We start from the raw sequence: 22,119 nt of genomic DNA, 5'->3' as shown, positions 1-22,119 counted from the left end.
AATCACACCTGATCCTGAGGTCCTTAAACTCCAGCTCTGATTCTCTTCTAATATCACGTTGATGTAAATAGGAGTATTCTCCTCAAACTGAGTGGGGTTACACAAGAACAATTGAGAAAAGAGATTGCTGTCAATCTTTCTCCTTTTTGGATTTGGATAAAGTTTATTTCCAGGAACCTTGCTGAGTGCTTCCAAATGTTGGCCTTCCGTTATCTAGAATTAACCCAAAATTGGTGATTTGCAAAACTAGGTGAAGTGGAAGATTCTGACTCTGAAGATTGTATACCGTGTTCAGATGGATGCCAGAACTGCAATTTGGGTAAATATTCCCTTTATGAACCTTTATCCTTATTCTTAAGGGAAAAATTATTCCTCCTCCCTCTCTTGTCAGGAGTCTATGTGCATGGTGCTGAGCAATTTGTCACTGCTGGGTTCTCTCACCAAGTAAACTGTATTTTTCCCAGTGTATTTATTTTTGAACACTATTTCTAAATTCTATCTCCAGCATAAATAATAATAATTTTTGTATTAATTTAGCTGTTAATCTTCGCAGTGCTTTTTTATTTCCTGCTTGAATGTCACACTCAGGCTGAGAGATTTACTGACTTTCTGAAGCCTTTATCGGACACAGAAATTTATCATAGGTGTTCAGATTTTCTAGGCCTGAAAATAGATCATTAGCCTGTGCTTTTTAAGGAAATAGACATAAGGATAGACCTTAAATTTCATTCAAGAGCAAGTCATTGCAATAGCAATGTTACTGCCCTAAAAAAATACTAAAACATTGATTCATTTTTCATGCTGGATTAAGAGAAAAAGTTTCTTCTCAACATAATATGAAGTTGGCAGGGATTTTGTTGTCTTCAGTTAAACGTCATTTAATTTACTGAACTTGACTGAATCTGTATCTCAATAGTTCACCTTCACAGAGGATTAAAAATATTCAAAAGACACCACAATTCATTGTTTCCTCTGTGTTTACATTAAGAAAATTTTGTTTCCTGTGGCTATATCGACAGGAGTACAACTGATCAGTAACTCAAGACTGACAGGCAACAGCATGACGCATCAGGAAGGCAGTCATCACTTATTAAGTCTGAGACAAATTTCTTCTTAAGAAAGCACAGGGTTTAGGTAAAGTAACGCCCAAATTAGTTCTTTGCCTTAGACAGCACTAATCCCGAAAGGATCTATGGCTTTGTGTACACAGTGTCAAAACAATGGCTATACATAGTAGGGTTCACCTTCCCACCTTCTTCAGCCCCTATGCTCTCAAACGCATCTGACTCTTCTTGAGGCCATACTAGCCCAAATGGCATGCTCAAATGCATGGCATCCCGCCAGATCTGAAAGGCACACTCTTGCACAGACATTGAAATCTGAAGTGAGAGCCAAAGACAAGTCAAGTCTTAAGGTTGACTTCAATATGTATCACAGAATCACAGAATCACAGAATGTTAGGGATTGGAAGGGACCTCGAAAGATCATCTAGTCCAATCCCCCTGCCGGGGCAGGATTGCCTAGACCATATCACACAGGAACGCGTCCAGGCGGGTTTTGAATGTCTCCAGAGAAGGAGACTCCACAACCTCTCTGGGCAGCCTGTTCCAGTGTTCAGTCACCCTTACAGTAAAGAAGTTTTTCCTCAAATTTAAGTGGAACCTCCTGTGTTCCATCTTGCACCCATTGCCCCTTGTCCTGTCAAGGGATGTCACTGAGAAGAGCCTGGCTCCATCCTCTTGACACTTGCCCTTTACATATTTATAAACATTAATGAGGTCACCCCTCAGTCTCGTCTTCTCTAAGCTAAAGAGACCCAGCTCCCTCAGCCTCTCCTCATAAGGGAGATGTTCCACTCTTTACATACAATAATACATACAAATAATCCAATCTTTAGGATTATGTTTAATCCTAAATTCTTACAAGCTTCAAATATATTCCTACTGCTGTGCAAGCAAACAAACAAAACTGGACAGACAAAGTGTTTAAGAAAGTGTGCTGAATAAATTTCAAGTCCACACTGCCAAGATTATCTTTATGACTTTGATACCTCACGTCTGATGATAACACAATTTTGGTCACTCTGGGCCTACTTTCTAGAGTGGCAATGAGCTGTTGCTCCCTCTGATGCAGATAGAACTCTGGGAAATGCAGGTCTTCATCACCTCTTGATGATCAGGCCTTGATTAAATTTTAATGACTTGACTTCTGGTGGGCACCAGAAAACACCATGAAGTCTACAAAATTAAATCAAATTTCTTCAACAAAGGTAGCTTTTGAAAGACAACGTTCTGCTGAAGCAATGTCATTAAGGAGGAGGTTGTTCTTTGTGCCGTTGCAGGATCTACCTTCCACCTCTCAATGTAAGTTCACTTACTCACAGATTTAGATCACTTCAGAATATCACTCATGTTTTCTCCAGACACTTAAAACTGTAATGAGTTTCAGAAACTTTCTTCAGAGTCAAGCTTACCTTTTTAGAAAGCAGTCAGCTATAAGCTGACACTTAGGACAAGAGAAAAAAAATAAGGTAAAACTGCAGAATTTGAGCCACTTAAAGTAATTATTCTAAGAGAATTTGAGTCAATATAATGCAAGAACATAACAATCCTGGCTCTTATATGATATGTTTAAAATACAACACATGGACCAAAGTGTTTTCTCAAACACTTTCAGCTCTTGCTCTCTTTCTAATAATAAAATAATAAAATTTGCATTTGCGCTTTTGCATCTGCATAATGAACAGACACAAAATATGAGTACTTATGAAGGTGATAAGCGACAAATTTCTCTGACATGCAATATCTACTAACTTGTGTATGTACACTTCACAAGCAGAAACTGCCAGATCATTAACCAATAATGCTAAATATGATCACCTAGTTCATTGAGGAGCTGAATATTTGCAACACAGGAAGCTCAAGTGCATCATTGATAAATTCATAGGAATCAACAGAAGGATAGGTCTTCCTCTCAGAAGGGATTGTGAAAGTCAGGCATTCTCCCAATTTGTTTGCATACCTGCCAGTGTCCTCCCATGGAGCCACACATTCCTGATCCAATTCTTACTCACCTACTTGCTGATTCATCTCCACTCACCTCACTCAACTTGCGAAAGAATGACATGTTAAGATGTGAATACTTATCATGGCTTCCCAGAGATTACCTCATCTCCATGTAGCAAAATACCATGTATATCACCTTCTGACCCATCCAGGTTTCTACAGAGAGCAGCACAACGTGGCTTTCCCAACCTTTGTACCTGGGCTATTTTCAAAGGCTAACACTGAGAATAAAGCGCTCCTCAGTGAGGGTGCAGAGTGAAGAATGTTCAGAATAGCCATCACACTATTCTCTTTCAAAGATGTCTTACAAAACAAACACTGAGAAACCCCGAGGAGCAATGTCACTAAGAATAAAAGCCTACAAAACAGGCATTTAGGCCCAAGTGTGACTCTCTGTTTTAGCAGGCTGAGCAACTCTCAAAGGTCATCCAGAACCTATTTAGTTTGGTCTGGGTTACAAGGTCTATGTACAAACATACAGCTATAAAGGCAGAAAGTGAGATTAAATAACATGCAAATGCTCCACAAGATCCATTATACAGAGTGAGATGGGGGGAAAATACAGTCTATAATGCAGTAGGAGTGAGAGAAAAGGTATTTGGAGAAGATTTAAGATTTGGAGATTTAAGGGTGTTGGAGTCCAGAGGAGGGCGACCAAGCTGGTGAAGGGTCTGGAGGGTCTGACCTATGGGGAACGGCTGAGGGAGCTGGGGTTGTTTAGCCTGGAGAAGAGGAGGCTCAGAGGTGACCTTATTGCAGTCTACGACAACCTGAAGGGAGGTTGTAGTGGAGTGGGAGTCAGCCTCTTCTCCCGGGCAACTAGTGATAGGACAAGAGGACATAGCCTCAAGCTTTGCCAGGGGAGGTTCAGGTTGGACATTAGGAAGCATTTCTTCTCAGGAAAGGTCATTAGACATTGGAATGGGCTGCCCAGGGAGGTGGTGGAGTCACCATCTCTGGATGTGTTTAAGAAAAGACTGGACATGGCACTTAGTGCCATGGTCTAGTTGACGTGGTTGTGTCAGGGCAAAGGTTGGACTCGATGATACCAGAGGTCTCTTTCAACTTGATTGATTCTGTGATTCTGTGAACCTGTGAGATAGCTAAAAGGGCAGCACTGTGAACAGACTCAAGATCACAGGTACAGATTGTGACTCTGGCAGTTGTGCTGGTGATTAATGAGTGAAAAGTGATCTGGTTCCCATAGCGAACTAAGAAACACAAAGGAAGACTTCATTTCTTCAAACCTTCCCTGATGATGAATAGACCTTGGCTTTCAAAATACTGGAGAAAATTATGATAAGGATCCTTTCTTATCTCAGAGTAAATCTTCCTCAAGAGGTTAATCTTGCAGAATGGGTTTTAGATTTGCAGATAATAGGACTCGTTTCCATGGGCTTCTGGAGTGAGAACATGCAAACTGTGCAAAAAAGAATGCCCAGCAAGATTTGGAACTGTTCTATGATTTTCAGTACTGACATTTCAGTGTAGGCAGAACAGTACATTACAGGATGTTATCTTTCCTAGAGTATAGGTGAAAGAGAATTTCCTTGCGCACAGAAGATACAAGATGTATGTATTAAAGAAAACATGCTATCTCTGAAATTTTTCTTTCCCTGAGAAAAAAAATTACTTCCTGAGTAAAGTCCAAGCTTGGGGCAAGTCATTGGAAAAACAAGATATGAGATTGAACCATGAGTTCTGCAAACACAGAATACTCCAGGTTTTAGTTTAGAGTTCTCCATAGAAATAAAGGCACAGGAGAAAAGTACTGAATCAGACCAGAAGTTCATCTAGCCCAGTAGCCACTGACCAAACAATGAATGTACTCCTAAAATTACAAAGACAAACAAAGCATGTATTGCTACTCCTTCAATAATTTGCAATTCAGGAGCTTCATGAATCAAAACAGTAAAGAAACGTTAGTTGTTGAATCGTTCCGCTGGAATTACTGAAGAACAAATATATTAAAACAAATATAATCTAAACCATCTGCAGACCAGACCCTCTTTTCAGGGAAGTTTGCTGCCTCCCCGGGGCCCAGATCAGGGATGTCAACAGAAAACTGATGAGGTTAGTACAGCCTTCAAATTATTACCTACTCCTGCTCTTTCACATGGGTGCCAGTGATGTTCCAACAAGAAGACCAAGGTCAATCAAAAGAGACTTTAGGACTCTGGGAAGAATGCTGAAGGAGTCAGGAGCACGTGCAGTCTTTTCCTCAATCCTCCCAGTAACAAGGAGAGACACTGAAAGAAACAGGCGCGCCCAGGACTTCAGCACCTGGCTCCAAGACTGGTGTCTCTGCCAGAACTTTGTTTTTTTATAATCACAAACAAATGCTGGATTCTGCACTTGGGATGGAGTAACACTGGAAGTAAGTATAAACCAGGAGATGAATGGCTGGAGAGCAGCCCTGCAGAAAGGGATCTGGGGGAGCTGGTCAACAGCAGGCTCGATGTGAGTTAGCATGCAAAAAGGCAAGCTGCATCCTAGGGTGCATCAAACACAGCATAGACAGCCAGTCAAAAGAGGGGATTGTCCCACTGTATTTAGTGTTGTGCGGCCTCACCTTGAGTACTGTGTGCAGTTCTGGGCCTCACAATCTAAGAAGGATGTAAAGGTCCTTGAATACATCCAGAGGAGGGCAACAAAGCTGGTTACAGGGCTGGAAGGCATGTCCTATGAAGAGCGCCTGAAGGCTCTGGGTTTGTCTAGCTTGGAGAAAAGGAGGCTGAAGGGTGACCTCATTGCTCTCTACTGAGGAGGGGAAGTAGAGAGGGAGGTGCTGATCTCCCTGTGTTCCACTGATAGGACACACGGGAATGGTTCAAAGCTGTGTCAGGGGAGGTTCAGACTGCGCATTAGGAGGCATTTCTTTACTGAGAGGGTGGTCAAACTCTGGAACAGGCTTCCTAGAGAGGTGGTCGATGCCCCAAGCCTGTCGGTGTTTAAGAGGCATTTGGACAATGCCCTTAATAACATGCTTTAACTTTTGGTCAGCCCTGGAGTGATAAAATATGGAATTGTATTATGGAACCACTTACTGACTGTAGCAGTGCAAATCTTGAATTCTCCCCATATAGAGAAAATGTTTCCCATATGAGTCCTGCCTTCATAAATATGTTTTGTTAATGTAGGACCAATGGAATCCAGCTGTTCAAATTAGTGTTAAAACCTTAATTGATGTGTGTGGTGTAAATGTAGGACCTCTGGCCCGCAGTCTACGTTCTTACTTGTAGGAGAGCACTCTTTGGGCGATGCTATTCACTCAGAGGAACTACCTGTGTAGTAAGAAACTATTCAAAGATAAGGAACCATGTCAGCATAATAAGTATGTTCAGAAAAATATACCTCAACACATAGAAAGTTTGGTTTTAGTAATATGCAGCTTTCATGCTTCTTGAAATCATCACATTGAGATTTTGATAGGTGGAAACAATGTCCAGTAGAGTAAGAACAAAAGATAACATAGCATCCAACTCATAGAATAAAATCTAAGACAAATAAACTGAATGACCTTTCTTAATTGTTAGATAGTACTGCTGATGTCCTGATTTCATTTCTGTTGAAGTACCCTTACCTTTTATTTTACTAGGAGTAAGAATGAACCACTCGTTCTTCTTTGTAGCCCTGTAAGCAATAACTCCTCTGGTTGATACCACATTTTGGATCTTCATGTGCAGTGTAAATCTCACTACAGCAGTGTCAACTATGTCTGGTGAGAGACTACAGAGTTTTGACACAGTATTTATTTTTTAAGTCAGTTTTTAAAATTTTCTATTCCTTAAAGTTTCCTGATCTCATCAACTTCCCTCAGTGAAATCTCTCCCAAAATTTGATGCATTTATCAACATACATACAAGTATTTATGCATTTATCAACATTTCACCTCAGTTATACAAACCATGGAACTATTTCAGGTAGTGCATATTATAATCTAATGCTTGGTTTCATTTCATCTTATCTGCATTTCATTTCTAATTCTAACTAACTGCAACATATTGAAATCCTTATTTGAACAGGAAAATATGCCTTGTTCCCTTTATTTTGTCAATGAAATACAGTAACAGCAAGTGACATTATTCCTCTTTTAAAGTAAGGTAATTGAGATTAGAGCTGTGTGATTTTTTCACTTAAACCAGCTTTACAGCAAGAATTAAAGGTAGCTTTAATTTAAAACACAAAAAATACAAAAAAAAAAAAGAGGAGGTAATTTTAGTAAAAGTATATTTTTGGAAAAGATTAAGTCTATTCAAAGTATTTTTTTCTTTTATGCCTTAAAAATACATATATTTTTAATTCATTAAATATGTTGGCTGAACCAAAGTTACAGTTTTTGGCCAATGCAAATACTGACGCTGTTTTTTCCCCATATAAATCTAACTGACTACAGAATCCAGCTTTTTCCTTGGTTAAAATTCACAATCTCTTCTTCCTTCCACTTCCTGGTAATATGACTTGTCAAAATAAATTATAATGTCAGAAATGAGAAGAAAGACTATAAAGCTGATTTGCTGACAAAACACAATAAAAAAAGAAAAAGAGGTGAAAAACCAACAAAAAAGGCACAGACAAACGAATACTTTCTTGCACAAACTGGAAGATCCAAACCAGAGTCCTTGATTCCACAACAGAAATCTTCATTTTTAAGCCTTACTGAAAGCTGAGGTTTCAGTTGGGCCCATGTCTAGTCAAAAATCTTACTATGTTTGGATTTTACATTTCAGTTATTTTAATTGAGATGCCATAAAAACTAAAGAAAAAATGGTCTAAGGTAGTTAAAATATATAATTACTCTTGTTGGTGATATATTGCAATTTATAGTACTTTTTTTTTAGATTATTGTAAATTATTGTTCAGGGGAATGTAAAAGGCAAATAAAATCTAGCGGTAACTGTTGAAATTAAACAATTACTGCAGGCTGGCCCTTAAAGGAAAACTGCAGTGTAATATAAAATCATTTTCAGTCATTACATTTAATTAAACTGGAAAAGAAAGGTAAACCAGACATTAAGTCTCAGGCAGTGAATATACTGAACTTCTCCTGAATGCAAAATGTTGAGTGTATTCAGCACATTCTAGGCTCACGGCTGAGCCAATAAATAGTTCAAGAAATTTAATTTTAAAAAAAGTTCATAAATAAAACAGGAAGCTAAAATAAAAGTTACAGTCTATATACAGATCCTGCAAAATGTACCCTTGCACTTAACTTCAACTCCCAGCTTTATTGCATACAGTAGATAAAGTCAAGCATGCATACGAATCATTGCAAGATCTGGGTCTAATTAGATGGGATACTTTGAGTAAGTGCTGCTCAAAAGTACAGTGGACTAGCCATTTAAAATTTCCAGAATTAGGATCTGTCTAAATACCATGAATATTCAAACATAGTGAAACAGTGACAAGGATTTCCAAAACACTCTGGAACTCGTTTTTAATATGGATGAACTTATGTACTAAATATTTCATCAAGCCTCTACAGTAATTCTACAAAAAAAAAAAAATCACTTACAGTGTTCCTCTGCATATTTGAACAAAAATACCCCCTTCCAGCATAACAATGCTATGCTTGTAACACTAATGCCCACACTTCCTCCCACCCCAAGTAGAAAAAAAACCCACTAATTCATTTCAAATCAGAGAGTTCCAACAGAATGCATGAATGTTTGGCCTTTGACCAATATTTAATCTTTGCACGTACCTTTTCTGTTTTATAACATAGCTGCACTCCAAATGTATTGTACTTGAGAAGGGTGGGGCGTGGAGGAGGGAATAGGAGTATCTGTTGATTACAGACAAGGAAAGAAACCAAACTTTTTCTATGAACTCTAGATGATCTTTACTTGTCTAAGAAAACTGCAATAAAACCAGAAAGTCACAGAGCACTTGTTTGTGTCTGAGGCCTTATATTTTAAAATTGGTTGAATCCTGTTTCCAATGCTGCTATCAAGATCACTTTTGTTTCTGCCTTCAAAGGAGTGGCATAGACTCAACATAGTGGAAATCAGTGCAAATGGAAACTGTAAAATATAGATAAAATATTAGCAGTTCTCATGAGAAGAAGTCTTTTGGAGCACAACATACCAACCAAGCCACTTTGCGCCACAGAGATCTTGTTGGTTTACGAGCAAGTGAAGGTCTCAGTGAATATAGGTTGTTTGTTACTGCTAGTCCAAGAACTGATTGTGGCAGATTTTAAACAAGCCACTGTTGAAGAACTGTGCGTATATATCCATAAAATTCCCCTGACTTAGTTCATTCTTAAAATTCATTTCCAAGATTTTGGAAACGTAGAATGTGTTAAATATCAAATTCACTATAGCAGGAATAGTTGCATAATTAGTTTTCTCTCTGCCTGCTATCAGACAGTTGCACTTTTGCATTCCTTTCTAAACTATGTTTATTATGCCTCAACAGTAGCAATTCAGAAAATATGACTAAGTATAGAAGGTGGTAGAGCTTCTATTTAGTGGGTATGTCTTTAAGAGAAAGAGCAATGGTTCAGTAAAGCTTCATAAATAACATAATATAGTAGATAAATTGGCAAATGAACTTAGGCCACACTAGCCCAATGACTGCATGTTTTCATTTTACAAAATTGTCAAGAAATTCTCCCCAAACCTCCAAAATCTTCGGTTTGCAGAAAGACTCAGCATATTCCCAAGTGAAATACTGCAAAGCAGCTATTCCTACGAAATTTGTGGCCTTCTAGTAGGGTATTCACTATTATCACTTCTGTCTAAACTTTGTGTAAGCAGCAGAATGCAAGTGCTATATGTGATACATTTTTTTTGCTCTCTCCACAATATGTACTCCAATCTGCAATCTAAACAAACTATTTTTACCCATTCATTCCCAGATACTTTCTCTTAGATCCTAAACCAACTCAAAATACACAGTCTTTACTTAGTGGTCACTTAGTTAATACTTAATTTTTCTAATCTCTTTCCAGAGGACAACCAGACATTGTGTGTGTGTTTGCAATGACTGCTGAGATCTGTCTCAAATTGGGCTATATAGGTAGTCATCCACACAAGCAAAACTGAGAGGGCAGTTAGGAAAGAAAAATGTCGTCAGAACCTCCCACAGACAAGAGTGGAAAGAGTCCTTTCTTCATAAAAGCCATAAAGTACATGGAGAGTTAGCTATTAAACCCACAAGCAACCCCAGCAGTTTTAACAATGTCTCTTTGATGCAAACTCTATTCTTTCCATCAACAAAACATAAGGACTGTACGTGCCAATACCATAATAATTTTCAAAAGGTATAAATACACTTATTTATCATCGTAACAACCTGGGTCCTAACAATGCTCTATAAACACTGCAAGGAAAAAAATCCACACAAATTAATTGGGAGGGAAAAAAACGTCAGGAAGTGTCCTTATTGAGAAACAATATTAGTATTTCAGAAATCATTCAAAAAGAAGCCCTGGACAAACCAAATGTCTTTTATCTAGAAGTAAAGGAAGACTTCATAGAAAATATTTCCATATTTTAAGAGTATTTCCTGTCTTAACATAAAATCTAATGCAAAGAATACTAAATCAGGTGATTGCTGTTTCTGTTTGTGCTCTAAACAGTAAAGAGAATATTTTCACAGATCTGCAACATTTCTGGGTAAAACTTTACACCTCATAAATAAATTGCTAGAACTACTTGCAAAACCAAGTGCATGTTACCTAATCAGTTTGCATGTGGAAAGTGTGATTTATTGTAGACACAGTTCAAACAGACTCAGTGAAAATTTTGCCTTATGAGTACTATTAATATCAAAAACAATTTATACGCATTTCATAGTAGAACAGTTTATAAATACATTCACCCAGGTTGTTCTGTTTCCTTCCATTCTGCTCCCTTTGGGATGTTTGAGTAAGGTAAAAGAAATAAAAAGCTAACAGAAGATAATGGAAGGTTATAGAAAATATTCTTCACTTCGTGTGAGCATAAAGCCATATCCATAATTGTAACAGTTTTAAGAGGCTGTATAACACTTTTTCTGTTCATTCAACAAAATTTTTGAATGCAAAAATTAATTTTCTGATGAGAAAGTTTACCCAAAAACCTTGGTGTGTGTTTCGTGACACACACACACCCTTCTCCCCATAATATAGAAAGGTGTTTGTCTAGTTCAGGATTTTTAAGATTAAACTGATTATTTACATGGTTTTGAAAAGTTTTCTTTCAGAGGTGCCAAATGCTTTTAACTTATCTCCGCAACAAATATAGAAATAGGATAAAACTACAGGTTTGGATAACTTAGAGTCTCCTTTCAAGAGTTCATTTTGCCCAGCCTGAGCTCCTGGGAATGTTCTGCTTTTCAGAACAGCACTTCCTAAGCACTCAGCACCTTCTAAGTACCTTATGCTGAGGACTCAAAAGTCACAAGTCACTGTGAAAATATAGGCCAGGAGCTCATTGTGGAAGAGTTTATCTCCAAAAAATGTAAACAGAGGTTCAATGATAATAATATTCTAGTTATGGCTGTAGTAATTTTAATGTAAGAAACATTAACATAAAAATGGTGTAGCAACAAATCTTTTTAGCATTCTGGTTATAACTCTGAATATTATTTACATAATTTCACATTTTTTATTTCAGATGACCCAAGAATCTGTATAACATGCATTCAGAACTATTACATGTAAGTGTAGCTGTACAGCTCTTCATGCCTATACATTTTTCTGAAGCAAAAATGTGTGCTTCACTACCTAGATCTGTTCTGTGAATTTAATCCCGTTCCTTTTAAGTATTGCCTATCTGAGAACAGTAACTTTGGAAAAAGGCTTAGGAAATGCTCGAAAACCAACCAATCGCTCACTATTGAGGTCTTTTAAAACTTATGGACTGATGTGAACTTTGCATATATGAAGAGAGGAATATGGAACAGAAAGGGTCTAAAAGTTAAACAGTGCCTCTGGATTTGGAACTCGTATGAGCTTAGTATATTGTGTCCAGTTCTGGTATTCGCAGTTCAGCAGGCACACTCAAAAATGTAATGAGGTTAAGCAAAGGAAAAAATATATAGATTAATTGAAAGTTTAACTTAAACAGAGGGAAAATAAGAACTCTACTGCTTTTCAAAGAGACACAAGAGATCTCTGTAAAAATTATCATGACAAAAGAAAATGTTGATAAAAAGGCTATTCAATCTAGCTATAAACAATGGCATCGGATTATATATTTTTACAAGCAAAGAGCTCTTTACAACCACAATATAGTAATTTCTAATTAAGCATGCATTCGGTTTTGTACCTACATTTAAAAAAGAAAATCAAATTAGTTACGCTTAAGAACATGAGATTGGAAAACATGACTTGTTAATATTTGCCAGTTGAATAAGTAACATAACCGCAAATACAATTTGCATCCTTCATTAGAGAAATAATTTCTGTTCATTAGGATGAGAATAGAGCTTTACCATTACTATACCTAGAAACATACAGACAAGAAACTCAATGACCTCGAAAGACACTTGCTAATGATGTTCTACTTTATCTCACAGGTATAAGCAGCATTGCTATAAATATTGCCCAGAAAATACCTACAGAGATGAAAGTTCTATGCAGTGTAGAGAGTGTCCTAGCAACTGTGATAGCTGTGACAAGGACAAGTGTGACTTATGTAAGGAAGGCTTTTATCTCTCAGGTAAGCAAAGTACTACTTATGTAAGGAAGGCTTTTATCTCTCAGGTAAGCAAAGTACTAAGTATGTCATATATACAAAAATATTTTAAAATTTTTCTTTACAGAAAGAGTCCGGACCCAGCTTCTCAAACTTAGAAATCTCTTCTATGGGGCTGAAGGGAGTTAGCACTTTGCAGAATTGGGTCCTTTGCATTAACGTAAGGTGGTTGTGTCAGCCAATGGTGACGTTTGGTTCAAAGGCTCCATATATTTGAATACACATTCCCACTTTTTTTGTTCTAGTTTTGTTTTTAATGCATTTCCACTCTATTGGGCAAATACAAAAAATATTGTATTTGATTCAGACTTTGTGAAAGGAGAGGTTTTTAACTCACAGAAAGACATGGAAACATTTCCTTACTGTTTGCAAATCTAGTTTTACTTTGACTTTCAGGTCCGCATGAAGTAACGAGCCTTAAACACTCTGAAATGAGCTCATTTAAAACCACTAAATTCCACATCAGACTCACACAAGACTAGGAATCTCTTAGCTTTATTACAAAGCCATAAATCAGATAGGTCTGGTTCAGACGTGGTACCAAATATGAACCACAGAAAATCCGGAGGTTATTATATTCTTGTGCATTGCCTGCTGAAGGTGCCCAGTAGTGGAGAACAAAAGCATCACACTCATGGAAAACTCCGTGGTCATAACCTGAGGTGATCTGGTGGTCTATGCTTTCTTTAACTGAAATTGGAAGAAGCTCAAAAAGCTATCAGTGTAACAACTTCTAGGGGATTTGCTGCACTATGCCAAACCTTAAACTGAACCAGATTTACCTGAGTTTAGCTTTATATTCACCAGAAACTAGAGATTTATCCGATCCTCAAAATTTGCATATATCTAATAATCTTAGGGAATTCTGGACTTAGAATTTATATTAGGCCAGCGTAATAATTGGGACTCAACCATAAAATTTTTATCATATGTGGACTTTCGTAAAACTTGTATGTGCCAGGATTTAGGATATGGATGGAAACCCATCTAGATACAAATTTAAGTGCAGGTTGTTTTGAAGTTTGTGAAGTTTGCATAAGAATTCAGGTTTTATGCTAAATTAGAGTTTATACAGCTACAAAAAGCTTCATGAGTTCTTATACACTTCTTTTTTATTAAACCATTTCTTGCTGGGGACAGAGAGATGCTATAGGTGGGGTACCTTTTTGTCAGGATTGACGGGGTCAGTAGACACCATGATGCCAGGCTCTGTTTCTGTTGCAGGTGGAACATGCGTCAGTGAGTGTGGAGATGGCTTCTTTACAGATGACATCTCTAGAGAATGCGAACCTTGCCACAGAAGCTGTGCAACGTGTGTTGGCTACAGCTATGAGAACTGTACTCGGTGCAAAACCAGTTTTCAGCTATCTCATGGGCAGTGTCTGAATCCAAGAAACTCTCCACCCAGTGGGAAGTTCTGGAGTGGTAAGTTGCAAGAGATCCCTTGATCTTTTCTGTTTCTCTGAAGACTACTAAAACTTTCAGAAAAAGGATATCAAGATCTTGCAGCTTGAGTTAAACTGCACTTTTGTCAAACTCATTGTCATTTTAAAAATATACTGTCCAAAACCATTGGTTTCACAGAGTTAAATTCATCTTCCTGCAAATAGCATAACATTTTAATCCAACTTAGGTGTTCCTTATCTGGGAGTTATCTTGTCTGGATAGATAAAAGATAAAAAATAAAAACATAAAAAAGATGAAAAAGATAAAAGGTAGATAATAGATTAAGGTACTGGGAGTTCCTTACCTAATAAGAAGTTATCTAATAGCCTATCTTATAAGCTGTGTTTTAGACTAGCTTTGTGGCTATTGATTCCCTACACAGAAGTGAATTTAAGTTGGAGGAACAGGAAAATAATCATATATGTATCTCTGTGTGTGTGTAGTGTGTGTTTAAAAGCAAGCTCTATTTTCTCTTTTCCCTCTGAATGAAGGTATGCACCACTGTTTAAGGAACCAAACACAGGATGTAGAACTACATTCTGGCATTCTTGTCCTACCTTGGCCATTTCCACAACCTTCACAAAATAATCAGTCCTTTCTTGGTGTCCTCATCTATAGCAGGGGAAAAACAACTCTCTGTTCAAAAAAAAAAAACTTATTTGGAAGGGAAATTCTTTTAAAATTTAAAGCTGTTGAAGGGAATTATTTATGTTAATTTTTTAAATAATTTTCCTTCATAAGCATCTTCAAATGCATCCCACTACTGTCACAAATTTCTTGTTACATGAAAAGCGTGTAGTAGACTATTTGTCATTCCCATTATGTAAGCTATATAAAGTACAATTAATAGGTTATATTACCAAATGAGGCAGTGCTAATGGTGAATTTATCACCCAGCACACAAATTAAAACTCATTTGGTATAGCTATTCATTCTTTTTAAGGGAAACCTGTGCAGCACGTGGAATCTCAATAGTTAGGATTGCAAGTGGCACTTTTTAAATATATGTACGCCATACCCTCCAACAAAGGGTAAAATTTCCTCTAGGGCTTCAACAGCTGCTTTGCTGATCACTGTAAAAGAAGAGAAAAGTCATTGTCATATAATCCTTTCACCCTCTTCATAGTTGTAAAGCATCGGCTGGAATAATATGGTTCAGTTTTGGGCACAGTGTTTAAAGAAAGAAGTAGGCCAATTAGAGAGGAAACAGTGAGGATTACTAGAAATTTAGGGAAAAAAGATTATTTGCAATGAAAGGTTGGGGTAAATGAGGGGCTTGGGACAAAATGAGAAAGGTAAAAGGAACACAATCACAAATAAGAATGGAATAGACAGGGTCTCTGTAAGTGCAGTAAACAGGACTTAAAATGCAGAAAAGGAGTTTTAGATTTAACATTGGAAAAACAGGGACTTTCAAATGGAATAATGGAGTAATAGTAGAATCTTCAAGGAGGTTTGGGAATTTCGATCACTAGGGGTCTTTAAGAACACAGGAAAAGCATCTGACAGGGTTGTTTACTGAGTGAAGCAAGAGATTAGAATACTTGAGGTCCCTTCCAGCTTTATTTTTCTATCAAACACAAATATTCTTCTGATTCTTATGTCTTTATTTGACTCAAACACATCAAAGAATTACTATCCTTAGATCCTATGATCTTGTATTAAAAATTAAAATATACTAAAAAATATTTTCAGAAAAATATTGACCATTTCTATTCAGTGCCTATCTACGGAGAAATGTTTTATTAAAAGGAATAACATTTCTTCACTTCAGAAAAAGATCAGAGAGACCTAAAAAGGAGAAATATTAATAGAATGTTGGTCTCCTCCATGCATTTCATCCATATGAGTAAGTATTTTCTCATTTTAAGACTATCTACATCAGTGCCATGGAAAAAGCACATCTGTAGTTTGGTCTGTCTATTGGTTATCTATTTCTCAGGCTGTCAAATGAAGTGACTCATCGTCCTCTCTGTTCTTTTGAGCAGGCATCGGATGCAGTTCTGTGTATAGCAGCATTGCTATGCTTTGAAACCTCTTTCTCTCCATCATGTGTACTGTTCTCTTTCCTTCCAGTAGTTAAAATACATCTTACTTAGGGGCATTTCAAACTGTAAGATACATCTCTCTCAGACCTGTACTGGCTTGAGCATTAATGACTGCTCCAAAGTCACAGCATTCCTGATACAGCTGGTGATGGGAGCTCAGGGAACCTGGCTGGAGGCTCTTCACCTTCTGTTGAATAGACTTGCTGGGATTTCCACAGTGTGACAACAGCTGTGCCATGTAACTGCTGAAAAAGTGATGTTGAACTTGGTGATATCTTGAGCCTTTTCTCACCAAGGTAGGCTTCCAAATAGTAGTAACCTTCAAGTCAAAATGTTAATGAAGTTGTCACTGACTTTACTGAAGTTACACCTTGAATAACTACATTCATCAACAGTTTGTGAGGTTTCTTGCTCAGATGCTGTAAGATCATCTGGTTCTCCTAACAGTCATTTTCATTTGCTAATTAGCAACAAAATCTAAGTAGCTGATTTTTTGGCTAGAATATCACTCTTTCACTCATTTCTTTTGATGATGCATTCAAGAGGCAGATATCAGCTGAGTCTAGATTTCCAAATATGCCACCTATATTTTAAATTCTCGTTCCACACTGAAGATCCTTAACAAAAAATAAAGGATTCAGGCAGGACCAAACCACATTTAACTCTAGCAGTGCATCACACCAATAGGGTAGTTCTTAGTTAGAAACTGCAGTGTATTTCACACCTGATAATGTTTTGAAATATGTGGATAATTTTAAAAGAAAAAAAAAAAGAAACAGAGTTTCACTATCTGTTACAATTATTTTCTTCATTGTCAAAAGCTTTCTGAAAACCAACAGATTTAAGGAGAGGCAGTAACTGTCTTTTATTGCTGTGTTCAACAACGCTGTAGGATCAGTACAAGAATGGACAAAATGAAAACCTATCTCTTCTCCCTAAAACTTACAGTCAGTGAGAATTCTGGCTGGCATACTTGTACAGAAAAACGCCCTGGGCCTGGAACAATAATCCCTCTCCAGATCTTCTTAAGCATTTCTGTAGGGCCTCCTCTTTTCCATTATTTATGTTAAAGAAGATTATGGGGACACAGAAAATGCTGTTTCTTTCATACATGGGTGCAAAATCATGTTTCCAAGTTTTTCACTGCTTCCTCTGGACAGAATTCCAAATATTTTATCCCAGTTTACTTTTTTTGTTCTTTAGCTTGTTAATAGCTACTTTGATTTTCTCCAGGGTTATTTCTTCTTAGCAAAATGTAAGGATCTTCCATCTCATCTGTTGTAAAACTCGGTTTCTAAGGGTAGCCTGTCATGAAGCATGGGCATGCTCCAAGAAGCTTGTGGATTCTGCAGGGGATATTAGAATACTTCCATATTTGTTCACCAGCCCAGTGTGGGCAAGACTGTGGCTGAGATTTGGCTTTTGGGTCTCATCCTTTCTGCCTGTTTATCAATATATGCTTCTTCCACCAGATGCTCAGTGTCCTCAACACGTTTACATTGGTGCAGCACCATGGCAGAGCTGCCTCTGAGGTTCAGTGGCCTGAATTAAATAATCTAATTAAAGAATACAGGCCAGACAATTATTACTCCTCCCACTTTGAGGGACTGGGCTGGGCATGGGGGCCAAGTTTGAAATAAACAACCTTGTCCCTGTCATGGGAATGAAGATGAGATTGCACAAAGCTCATCCTCAGTACATGTCCTGCTCCAGAAAATGCAGGAAGACAATGCAACTACAAAGATAGCCAAAATTTCCAAATCCAGTAGTTTACATCAGCTTTTACCATGTTAGTCTTCTATTTACTCGTTTTCTTTAGAAGTGTTACTAACAGACACTTGAGGTAGTAGACCTTGAACTGTATTTACAAATAATGAAGCCATTTCTCTTTGGCTCTCCCAGCCACATAGATTTGGTGGGTTCCACTGTGGCTTTAGTGACTGTGTTGACGTACCATATGAAACGAAGTGAGTTTTGGGAAACAAAAACTCTGGTTTTGTTTGGTTCCAAGGCTAATATAAATTAAAGGGCAGCACATCAAAGCCTGCTATGGAGAAACCAACACAGAGTCTGACTTTCTTTGCAATTTGAGAGAGCAGTCCCTCTAGCTAAGGATTAAAACCTTTGTGAACGTGGAATACACTTTTTTTCCATGTTTAAGTTTCACTTCTATTTCTTGTGCAAGGGTAAATGATAGACCAGTCATGAATTTTTATGAGCATACACTCCAACAACCAAAACATTCTATAAAAACAACTTTCTAAAATTATAGTTACTTGAGGGCATACTCTGCCGGGCAAACAGTTCAACTCATATCAGGAATCATTAATAAGTCATATCCAGGTCTGAAATAATTAAACAGACCATGTCTGTTATCCAGGCTTTTAAAAAGACAGGGCAAGCCAAGAAAGGGAAGGAAAAAAAAAAAGGAGATTGAGCTCTGTGTTTGTAGCGTGAAACATCTGTATTTTATCTCATGTACCAGATGATGAAATTACTTTGGAAGCCAGGAGACACACTAGTGTAAGCTTGATTCACCAAGTGAATACACACACCCTTTCAACTGGATTAGATGTTTTGCAAACTATCGTCAGGTCTTAATTTTGCCTGTTCACTGTAAATACTGCCCCCTAAAAACTCGTTCGTTCCTTGGTTGCACAGTTTAGCCTACCACATTGTTCTGAAAAGTACAAAAGGAAAGAAATGGGTACGGAATGAGGTCTGTTTCTGATGCAAACTCAAAATGGAATACGTGCTTCTTTACATGTAGATAATACAGGCTGTAGTAAATTATGCAGCTAAATAGCAGCTGGTTTTGTTTACTATACATATCACCCCCAATAATAAGAGCAGCCTCCCACAAGCAGCCATTGACCAACAGCATGCATCTTGCATATTTTCCTTTTCCTAAATACAGAGTAAAACAAAATCAGTAAAATTGTACTGGTTGAGAGAAAACAATAATTCAGGCTTTAAAAGTATTATTTAAAAGGACTTTAATGCAGCTATGCAGATATGCATATAAAGGTCTCAGAATATACATGGGAAAAAATAAAATAATGGGGTGGGCAGAAGACAGTAGAGAAAGCAGCAGCAGGAGAGAATGGGTCATAGTCTTTCAAATGTGAAAATGTTATGACATTTAGAGTGCAGAATTAGAGCATCATGGGAAGAGTTAGGAGACCTTTTTAAACATCATCCATATGTGAAATTTCAGGTTGCTAGAGGCAAGTAAATATGATTCATTATCCCATATGTTCTTAGGCATGCCAATTTCATATTCTAGCTATTTGTTTGTAAAGTAATACTATGGTTGTTACAAGATAACTAGATTGGGAATTAATGGTTATTGAGGATTTTGATTTACTTCTCAGCACTCCTATAGTTTCCTTAAATTTACAGTTCACATATGTCTCCAAAATAGGATAGGTCTAGTATTTTACTACATATATGTATTGTTTTCATTATGTTTTACCATGTCTATATAATTGTAATTACCTCATGGAGATATGTAACCTGTTTTTGTGGTTTTATTCATGACTGTATCAGTTTTGCAAGGCCAGTGCCACACACAGAATAAAATCTAACAAACTAAGTAGCATCTCAACTGGATCACATTCAAATCACATCTCACTACACAGTGTAAAAGCTAGACAGGTCACCTTCTAAAGGGAATACACTTGCAGTTACAAACAGCCATGGCACTTCATTTCCTTCTGCATTCCTCACTGCAGCAATTGTGCCATGGTCTAACAATAAAATATACTGTAAAAATACTCTCCTTGTAGAAGTCAATGTCTAGAAGCTAAGGGTATCACAAATGTACACAGGAAGCTACTTCGACAGCAACTTAAAAATATAAGTTTTTAAGTCCCCCTTTTACTCATAGAAGAGACAGAATAAATAAGATTAAAAATGAAGAAAACAAACCATCTTTTATCAGTCTGAACGCTTACTGTTTGCACTACCTGGCATAAAGATCCATTGTCCATAAGGAGCAGGTAGAGAGAGCAAAATGGACAGCACAAAGAGGATGAGTATATACTGGTAAGAATGTAGTTGTGTGTTTAAATGAAATTAAGGAGGGACCGTAAGGTACTTCAAATGCTATTATATTTAAAGACATGTCTGTTTAGGTATGACCATATCTCTGCTCATATGTCCTCAGGTTTTGTAGAGGGTTTCATGTTGGATTTTTAATAAACTACATTTTCCAGAACAACTGGTGAGCTTGTGAAGAGGACCACACTTCTTGCCACATGGACTTATATTTTTCACCTTGAATATTTTAGAAGACTCATTTAATCTTTCTCTAAAATCAGACTGAAAAATCCTGAGAGCTCAAAGATCGCTTAAGCAAAAAGAAAGGAAATATGGGAACATTGGGTTAAATTGAGCTAAAATTTAACTAATTTTTTCCTCAGTTCAGCTTGGGGTCACATTTGAAGTCTTACAGTACTAGGTTTTAAGAAAATCTGCCATTGTCTCATTCATGTTGCACAAGCCCAAATGAGAGAAGAAAACAGAAAAAAATATATTTTTCAGTCTTCTCCCACCCTTCCAGTTTGATAATTCCTTGAATAGACTGAATGGACAGGAGCACTATGGTAGCTTCAGAGCTGCAGTAAACCTTAGCTCAAGAAATGGCACAGTGTGATTCAGTTTCTCAGTTTCTAGAAAGGAATAGGGGAGACTTAGCTGGGTGTATGTCAAAGTTGTTACTTATTCTGACAAAGGCACAAGAATCAGTGTGACATTGAGTCAGATTATGGCCTGAATAGAGTTTAAATAGAAGGCATTTTCATTGGGGGGGGGGGGGGGTGTGTGAGGAAACAAGAAAAAATATAAGCGTAACGATAAAAACAGCTCAGTAGGTCTGAAAAGGTCATATATTTTGGCCTTTAAAAAAAAAGAAGAGCAGAACAGTACAATAATAGAATACAGTGTTTTTTCAGAGTCAATGTCCCACTTTTAGAACATGGGTGGTTTACAACTCTGTATCATACACTCATGGCTTCTACATTTACAAGTTTCATTTGCAACCATAAGAGCTACACACTGAAATTTTAGAGGAAAGCTTGTTGGATCCTCAAGTACAGAATGGCATCCTGTAGGGGGAAGCAAAATAGAACCCAATAGCTAAAATCAGCCATTTCCAAGCTTTCCTTTTATCATCAGTCCAAAGACCAAGGAAATACATTTCGCATTACTATTTTTCAGCTTTGTAAGGCTATTCTTTGGAAAGCTCTGGTTACATTATTGGAAATAGTGTGCATAGGTTTCTGTAAACAAATCTCTTGCATCACGTTTGCCCATTTGGGGAACTTTTTGCTATGCAAGAAAACTACATTTTAAAACTTCACATTATTCTAAACGTGTGTTGGGGTTCTTTTTAGTAAATGAAAGCCTATTTCCACTCAGTAAGAGCCTTATTACAGGAAAAAACTCGTTTTAACTGTTCAGAATTAAAAAAAAAAATAATTGTAAGATTTCTTCTGTCAATATTAATGTGGGGGCATTTAAGTGCTTATATTTGGCTGGAAAGCTAAATATTGTCTCCTGTGCCAGCTATCAGAAGCCCAATTGCTTGTGTACATTCCCCTCTGGTGGCGACTACCAAATATTACAGAAAACAACAAATGATGCCAAAGAGGCAAGGATTAAATGGAAATAAAAGGTACTTCACTGAAAAAGATCTTTATTTTTAATTGTAAGGTTTGGCATTTTTTTGAAACAATGAGCTCGTTTAAACATTCTTTAGAGGTAGTTAACAACTTCGCTGCTTAACCTTACCTTCCTGATATTTATTTTTTATGTTACACCAACTCTCTGGCCAGGATCAGGGTCCTTTTCCCCTGGCAACACATACTTCAG

General features: G+C 37.3%; 1 protein-coding gene across 1 annotated transcript in view; it reads left to right on the top strand.

Annotated features, from left to right (window-relative positions):
- PCSK5 (proprotein convertase subtilisin/kexin type 5) overlaps window positions 1–22,119 on the top strand; it is a 259,149-nt gene that overhangs the window by 221,392 nt on the left and 15,638 nt on the right. Inside the window, exons 24-27 of the mRNA XM_068422259.1 lie at window positions 251–319; window positions 11,669–11,711; window positions 12,573–12,715; window positions 13,976–14,176. Of these exons, the coding sequence (XP_068278360.1) occupies window positions 251–319; window positions 11,669–11,711; window positions 12,573–12,715; window positions 13,976–14,176 (456 nt within the window). The remainder of the gene's footprint in view (window positions 1–250; window positions 320–11,668; window positions 11,712–12,572; window positions 12,716–13,975; window positions 14,177–22,119) is intronic.

Source organism: Nyctibius grandis, chromosome Z (assembly GCF_013368605.1).
Source record: "Nyctibius grandis isolate bNycGra1 chromosome Z, bNycGra1.pri, whole genome shotgun sequence".
In the NCBI taxonomy this organism is placed as follows: Eukaryota; Metazoa; Chordata; class Aves; order Nyctibiiformes; family Nyctibiidae; genus Nyctibius; species Nyctibius grandis.
This window is presented reverse-complemented; position numbering and strand designations above follow the sequence as displayed.